General features: G+C 44.6%; 1 protein-coding gene across 9 annotated transcripts in view; it reads left to right on the top strand.

Annotated features, from left to right (window-relative positions):
- GAB3 (GRB2 associated binding protein 3) overlaps positions 1–6,990 on the top strand; it is a 90,889-nt gene extending 83,899 nt beyond the window's left edge. For all 9 annotated transcript variants that reach the window (XM_080991281.1, XM_080991278.1, XM_080991284.1 and 6 more), the window contains 3 exons: positions 2,202–2,304; positions 4,102–4,209; positions 5,028–6,990. In XM_080991281.1, coding sequence (XP_080847407.1) covers positions 2,202–2,304; positions 4,102–4,209; positions 5,028–5,144 — 328 coding nt within the window. In that variant the 3' untranslated portion in view covers positions 5,145–6,990. The remainder of the gene's footprint in view (positions 1–2,201; positions 2,305–4,101; positions 4,210–5,027) is intronic.
- The last annotated feature ends 1,556 nt before the right edge of the window (positions 6,991–8,546 follow it).

Below are 8,546 nucleotides of genomic sequence, written 5' to 3' on the forward strand. Positions count from 1 at the left end.
TGAGGCCTTGCTTGTTTCAGCAGCCATTTGAGAATTTTGGTTGCAGCTACAGAGTTAATTCAGTATATTTCAGTATTGTTGTAAGAAGCAGTAAGCTTGTTACCTGTTCCTTCCACTTCTTCTCCCCGGCCTAGTTTCTTCATTCTCACACATACATACATACATACATATACATAAATATATATATGTGTGTGTTTATGTGCAAAACACAGGAATATATATTTCTATCAGTATTAACTGAGCCTAAATTTCTCAGACATTAGCTTTCTGAGAAATGTTCTGCTTTCATACCATCGGGCAAAACACTGGGGAGAGAAGCAATATCAGGAACATAATTCTAGATGGACAGAAGGTGAGAGGGGAAAGGGTTAAGAATTCCTTCCCCTCCGCCATACCTGTGCTCCAGCTGATTCTTCATGGCACCTGCTTTTCAATTAAAAAATCAAGTCCTCCATAGACTTTTCACTATCTCCTTTTGGGATGTTCAGCCTTCCCCAACTTGTTACCCTCCAGAAATTTTGAGCTACAGTTCTCATAATCTCTGACCATTGGCTGTTCGTGCAAGCGCTGATGGGAGTTGTAGTCCAGAATGCTTGGAGGGCTGGTCTAGTTTACCCTGAGATGGCTTGTGCTCCAGTTCTGCTTGTGAGTATGCACTCTCTCTCTTCATCCCTTCTTTCTTGGCCATTTAGTATAGCTAGCTATGGATGGTGGCACATCATACTGATATTGTAACATATCCACTGCATTGATCTGTTCCTCAGTACTTACTACTGGTCTACCAGAGTTCTGTTAGCCTGTCCTCTTAGAGGAGGGGTAACCAGTGTGGTGCCCTTCAGATGTTGTTGTAATACAAAGTCCATCACCTCCAGCCACCATGGTCAATTGTTAGGGATGATGGGAGTTGTAGTTCAGCAGCATCACGCGTCCTAGAGCTTTCAGAGAGGATCAGGCTGTTGGTTATGTGTGAATGTTGTAGTCCAAACTGGGAAAGCGTTGTTGTTGTTGTTTCTATACAGTGGTACCTCGGGTTAAGAACTGGAGGTCTGTTCTTAACCTGAAACTGTCCTTAACCTGAAGCACCACTTTAGTTAATGGGGCCTCCCGCTGCCGCTGTGCCACCACTGCACAATTTCTGTTCTCATCCTGAAGCAAATTTCTTAATCCGAGGTAATATTTCTGGGTTAGCGGAGTCTGTAACCTGAATCGTATGTAACCTGAAATGTATGTAACCTTAGGTACCACTGTACTGTTATTTCTATCTGAGGATGAGAGGGCAGTTTGCAATATAAAAACACAAATATATATATCATAGTAATAAACAATAATAATACCCCACCCACCCAGTTTAAAAGGCCATAGTTTGTTTAATGAAAGGCATGGGAGAAGATGAATGTTTTTGTTGGATGCTTAAAGATATGTAACAAAGCACTACTTTTGCACACTTGAAGATCTGTGCTAGAGCCCTGAACCAGCTTTGTAAGATGCTTCCATTTGCATTTACCTGGTAAAACCAGGGGGTGCTTGCCCCTGAAGTTGGTAAAAAGATGGGACAGTGAATAAAAGGATAAAGTTCATTGATGAACACTGGAAATATCTAGCTTGCCAGCTTTCCTCTTAAGATGATGTCTTGAGAACTTGTGGTTGGTTTGAAAAACATTACACAGACATATCTGGCAATGGATTTGGCAGCATTTTTTACTTTGTAAGACGACTGAGTAGCAGACATTTCCCATGTGCAAATAACATATATTTTTGCAGATGATTCACGGTGGTTGCAGTTCCTCTGCATATAGCTGCAGTAGCTAATTAATTTGTTTCTGCCTCCAAAACTGTTGCTAGCCGTACAGCAAGACAAGTGCTTAGGCCCCTGATGTGATGGACATTTGCCTCTGTTTATGCTCCTTCCTTGACCATTCTTTGATGTCTGCAGCTTTCCCATAATGCCATGGCGGCCATTTTTACTGTCAGATTCGATTGCAGAAATGACTAATTTCCCAAGAGGACACTGATGAGATTGTAACCTCCTTTGTTAGCTAACTTAACCTCTGTAGTGTTGCTGGGCTTTGGGCGGGCTTATTCCCCACACTGGGCAACGTCAGGTTTTGGCTTGGTTTCAGAGCATCTGTGAAAACTCTTCTTTGACTTCTCTTTTGTTTGTGTTTTGGGTTTCCCCCACCCTCCTCCTCCTCCTGCACTAGCAATCGAACAAGCTTTATCTCTCCAGAAAGAGACTGCATTAATTCAGCGAGAGTATTTGCCAGTTCAGTTTCCGGAGAGGAAGAAGAAAGTTACATTCAAATGGTAATCATTTTCATGCAACTCTCCTTTGACAAATCATGTGAGCGGAAAGGCTCAGAGAAGTCAAATTTTTCAGCCAAACATGTGGCAGGGGCTCCCCTTTGCCCTACTGAAGAAATTTAGTGCAGGCACACAAGGGCCAATTGACGCAGTGATAAGGGAAGCCTTTTTCCCATTCCTACAGATCTCCGTTGTTCCCACAAGTGTTGGTGGCACATCTCCAAGCAATCTCAAACATATACATGGTGATTTGCTGGAGGCAAAGAGAGAACCTCAAAATTTCCCCTACCATTTTTAGACAAGAGCCTTTATGGAACCCCTTAAGAGCGCACAAAACTCCAGGGAGATATGTTGGGGAAAGATTGTAGCTTGATGGTTGAGCTAGCGTTTTATGTACAAAAGACCCCATGTCTTATTCCTGTATTTCCAGCTAGGGCTGGAAAAGAGATGCTGCCTGAAACCCTGGAAAGTCATTGCTAGTAAGTGTAGTAGATAACCTTTCCCCAAACTGGTGCCACCTAGATGATTTGGACTATGGCTCCTGCATGGCCAGTCATAAAGTATGTTGGGAGCTGTAGTATGACAAGCGGACCAGGTTGGGGAATAGTGGTGGAGACGTACTAAACTAGATAGACCAGTGGTCTGTCTCTGTATATGGTATGTTCTAAGCCCAAACACTACAAGGAAGGATTGTAGCACAGTAATAAAAGTAACTGCTTTACATGCTGTGGGGCTACATTCAGTCCTTAACATCTCCAAGCAATGTAGGGAAAGACTACCAGAAACCCTGGATAGCCACTGCCAGTGAGGGCAAAACAGGGGTAGCCAATGTAATGCCCTCCAGATGTTGCTGGACTACAACTCCCATTATCCCTGGCAATTGACCATGCTGGCTGTGGCTGATTGAAGTTGCATCCTGACAGTATCTGGAGGACAGCACATTGGCTACCCTTAATGTAGGAAACACTGAGCTACAAGGGCCAGTGATCTGACTCGGTGTAAGGCAGCTTCCTATGTTCCTAACATTTTGTTGTCTTTTTGCATTGTACAAGGATCACCCTCCAGATCATTTGCAGGGGGCATACCTCCTAGCAGAACCCCATAATCCAAAACATCTGGGGAGCACCAGGTTGGCCAAGACTGCAGTCTATGCAAATGTTTCCCTTGAACAACAGAGGTGCCTTAAATGGCCTGGTGAGAGCCAGGACGAGAAGGATTGGGAGCCGTAGAAATGTTGAAATAATATGGAAGCTGCCTCTCTTGCTAAAGCATGATCATGGTTGTAGTGCAGGGGTGGAGAACCTTTTTCGCCCAATGGGCCAGTTCTTTAATTCCCACCTGCACAAGATACCTGTGACAAGTAGATGGAACCACCCACCTGTGTTGGCCACTGGGGGTGGCCACTGGGGGTGGCGGGAGGTAGAGGCTAAGCAGGAATGAACAATTTGTGCATCAGCTGATGGGTTGAGGGTTCAGTCCTTTCTTCAGCAATCAACCCTTTAAGGAATTTGGCATGGACAGCCAAACTGAGCAAGCTTTAATCCCCTCCTCACCCATCAGTTAGTGGGTAATTGACTTTCTGCAGCAATCAAGCCTGCCCATCAGCCCTAGTAAACCAAATTGGAAAACCTGGTGAACCAATATGATTTGTGGGCTGAAGGCTTCCTGCCCCTCCTGTAGAACATGAGGGAAAGGAGGAGAGTCTATAGGTAACACACACACACACACACAAAACTTTTAAATTTGTTTTGACAATGCCTATTTCTTCATTTTCTTATGGTCATGGTTCATTCTCAACAGGAGCAAGCAACATCTCCATGCAATGGAGCATTCCAATGGCCAAAGAACTTCAGCCTTGATTATTTAGCACTGGATTTTAATTCCGCTTCTCCGTCTCCTGTACAAAAGGTAGGCCTTGCTCACAACAACAACTTCTGCTGCTGCTCCCTGACATCAGTAATAAAAATTAAATGGTGGCATGTAATATCCAATACCTGCTTCCTTTTTTTCACAAGTGAGCAGAGTATTGTTAGTGCTTCTTTAAATAAAGGGTGGGGAATCTTCGCCCAGGAGCTGAGTGTGGCCCTCCAGGCCTTTGTATCTAGCCCTTGGAAACTCCCCAGAACATACTCCTCACTGGCTCTGTTTCACACCCTAAATGTTTTTGCCTGGCTGCCTCTTGCTTGCCTCCATGGAAGTTGAAAAGGGGTGCAAATATGAAGATAAAAGTCACATCCCTTGCTCTACCAACTTTCGCCTCTGACCCTGCTTGCCACTGGCATATAGTCCCCAGAAAGTCACCAAAAGGGTATGCTCCCCTTGAGCTGAAAAACATTCCCCACTCTTGCATCAGAGGCAATTCTCTGGGTTCGAAACCCACTCCAGTCTTGCCTGATCAAGAGCTTTAACTTAGAGGAAAACCATTTTCTGTTCATCTCAAGGTGAACATATCACTGTACTGCACTTTCCTGTGTCTGCCAGGCCTGTTCTGGGCTGTGTGACAGGGTAGCAGATGGGGAATTATGTCTGAAACCAGTAGCAAGACAACAGGCATGCTTGCTTGCTGATGTCACCCCTGGCTTCAAGGTGAAAAAAGAAATGCCAGCTAAGGTTGGAGAGGAGGGGAGGAATTGACAGAAGCCCAACTGTAGCTGTGTTCATGTTTTGCACGTCCTCACGTATGTTTGTTTGTTTGTTTGTTTGTTTCATTTCCTTCACCTTGGCAGAAACCTTTCCTCTCTGAAGAACAAAGAGTGGATTATGTCCAAGTAGATGAGCAAAGAACTCAAGCTCTCCAGAACACTAAGCAGGAATGGACAGATGAAAGGCAATCCAAAGTTTGAAGAGAGAAGCGTTGACTAGCTTGAATTTGCACATTAAAATCCAGGAAGTTTGGATGATTCAGCAGTGGCAGTGCAAAGCAGAAGTCTTCGGCATTGTGAAATAGTGATGGTCAGCCGCTTTCTTTAGAAGCCACACCTTTTCGGGGTGGAAGGAGCACATCACTGAGAGAGGATTGAGTTTTACTATGTCCAGATCACATAGTCACTATCATCTTCTCAATCCCTCCTTCCAGTAAGGACCTGTGGTACCATTTTAACACCTGAATTTGGTCCTCTCTAAACACTTAATGGGAACAAAAGTCTTGCAATGTCACACGAAACACTGCAATTACTTATTTCTGTTTTAGATATATGTATATAAATGTATATATTCCTGCCTATTTAACAGATGCTGCATCTACTGTAGTGTCTGGTACTGACAGGTGTTTGAGAATAAGGGCTAAACGTTGGAAACAATTTAAAAACAAACTTTTTTTTTTGCAGGGGTGGGGGGAGTGGGAGTTGAGGATTTCCCTTAGTATAATATGTTTAACTGTCATTCATTTATTGAAGAATGTAAATAGAACTTTGCACTGTTGGCAGTGGAAATAATTGTTCCCCTCTTGTGCTCATCATGCATCATGGAAAACTCACATCCACCACAGTTAATCTTGCCCTACTTTCGTGGCCACCTTTCCTTCTGATGAGCTCACAATGCATTTGGGGTTTTCCTTTTCCTTCTGTTATGACCTGTGCTGCAAGGAGTTGCTTCCAACGTAGCACAAGCCCTACTGTGCATCCTCTCACTTAACTGAACCTTTCCGAAAGAAATCAATGGAAGCAGCAAAGCTACTTCTTCTTTCATTAAAACAAAGCCGTGACACAGTCGGTCAAGCACCAGAAAGCATTATCTACACAGTAAAGGAAGAAAATGGCATTGAGATACACAGGGATAGTCATCTGGCTTATGGATCTCAACCAGGGCATTCGTCCCAGATGGCAGAGCAAGGATTTTGCTCCCACCGTTGATGCTAGGAAATGACTGGAACAGACTTGCTAAAGCCTTTTAGCAGTATTATATTTCACTTCACATTTAGCCTTCTTTTAATAAAAATAAATGAGGATATAGCAACTCCGGTCTTCTGTTGGGGGCAGTGGTTTGCTAAATTGGGACTGTTTTAATGTTTCAAAGGGCTTCCACTCCCCCAGTTACCACCTCTCCCTCCCCATCCCTGCTGACAGGGCTCCTTTGTTTATAACAGCTTAGTAGCAGGCTGAAATTGAACCAATGAAGCTTTCACTAATCACTGCTCCTACATACACTGCTGGGGCCGGCTACAACACTGCTGCCTGTACAGACACTGCCAGTAAAGAAAAGGGTAACTGCCAATAATTAGGTCTTGCAAACAGGTTCATTTCAATGAGTTGCTTGGTAGGGGTGGGCAACATGTCACCTTCTAGATAGTCATGGACCAGAACTCCCAGCATTCTTGACCATTGGCCATGCTGGTTGAGGTGGATGGGAGCTGGGGGTCCAGCAACATCTGGATGGTCCCAGATTCCCCATCTCTGATGTTAGCACTGTGCAAGCTCCCTGTCCCTCTTTCAGTTCAAGACACAATTCAGTTTGGATCAATTCACACCCAACATCCAAATCAAAATTCGGAGATCCGAATCTTCAGTCCTCAGAGAGGCATGCATTGGGAAGCCAAAATGACCACAATCCTCCCCCTAGATGCATGACATTTGAATACATAGTAGCTCCTCCAGAGAGGGTTTCAGATAGGTAGATCCAGGGGTTTATGTGCTAGCCACCTTTAAAGCTTGTCCCCCCCCCACACACAAATAAAGTGTTTCAAAAGTAAAATGGCTGTAACTTCGTTTTTTTTGCATATAACTGCCTGCAGCTTGAAGACACCTGGTATGAGGTTGTCTTGTTAATAATTGGATTTGAGCGTTACTTTCCCCTTGTTCATTGCCCATCTGCAGCAATGGCAGAGAGCAGTGGTGGGATCCAGCCCCACGTCAGAATAGTATCACAGATTGCCTTCAGTCTGAAGGTGTCAACACCACCACAGGAACAGTGAGGGCGTCAGAGGAAGCATTTCCTGATGGCACTGGAGAGCATATCTGTTGCTGCTCCCCACCCTCAGCATTCCAAACGGAAGAACTCCTCCTCAATCTGCCTGAGAACCTCAGAGACAGACACCGCCTCAGAGATGCTGATGTCTACCAATGGGCTGGACTCAGTCCCTTCTGTTACCAAAGGGGAAGCCCCTGCCAGGCTGCTGCTGCCAGTGCCTACTCCATCCTCAAATGATTGCATGGCCATGGGACCAGGCTTGCACCTGCTACCAAAAAAAACCCTCAAGACAGGCAAGAAACCACACAGGCTGCTGCTACTGCCCACCACCCCAGCAAGCAGTCCTAGGATGGACCAGGCTTACTGGTGGCAAACTAATCTAGCCAGTGGTGGTGCTGTTGCTGCCAGCATCTCTGGCCCCTCTGTCTCTGGTGGCACCACAGCTGCCCTGTGGAAGTGTGCTGCTTTTTTACTGTAGGTGTATGGTGTATTCAGAAGACGGACACCTACAAATGCAGAAAACAGCACATCTGTAATGCAAACCTAACTAAAAAACTAGGGCCATTTTGGGGAAGGGCATAAGGGAAGTGACACTGCCTAAGCAACAAACACTAAAGATACAGACAATAAACAGGGTTTTCATTTTTTTAGAATAAGATTAGGATTGGGAAAGCATTGTAAAACAAACAGGTATGTAAGAAAGAATGCTGGTATCAACTAAAGGCTAACAAAAGACAAGCTGAACAAAACCCACCAAATTTGTGCTGACATTCAAGAGAACTTGCAAAACAGTAAATGTCTCTGAGAGAGAGAGAGAGACGCCTGTAACAGTTCACCACCCTCCAACACTGTGATTGGCTATTAATGAGCAAAGTTCAAATTCCCATTTCCCCACCCTGGTAGTCCCCTTACATGGCATTGATTTGCAACACTTTGAAGACAAGCTGTCTGTTTTAGGGAGTGTTTTGCTGTGACTGGCTTGAGAGATGCCTTGACATGTTTCAGGCCTGCTTCAGTTTGGGATCTGTCCAGAGCAGTCACACAGCCCTACATGACATAGGTGGTTGACAAGTTTTGTCATTTCAAGCCATGAAATTATTATATACATGAGTGTTGGAATGTTGATCAACATAACATCCAGTTGATCAACTGGATATTTCTGTACCATTAGGTAGAGTATGTTGCAGAGCTGCAGTTGTAGGGACATAGGAAGCTGCCTTACACTGAGTCTATTTAGTTCAGTATTATTGACACAGATTTGGCAGCAGCTCTCCAGTATTTCAGACAGGACATATGCCCAAACCTACATGGAAATTCTGGGGGTTGAACCTGGGACCTTT

This window comes from Podarcis pityusensis (assembly GCF_964106645.2).
Source record: "Podarcis pityusensis genome assembly, chromosome: Z".
In the NCBI taxonomy this organism is placed as follows: Eukaryota; Metazoa; Chordata; class Lepidosauria; order Squamata; family Lacertidae; genus Podarcis; species Podarcis pityusensis.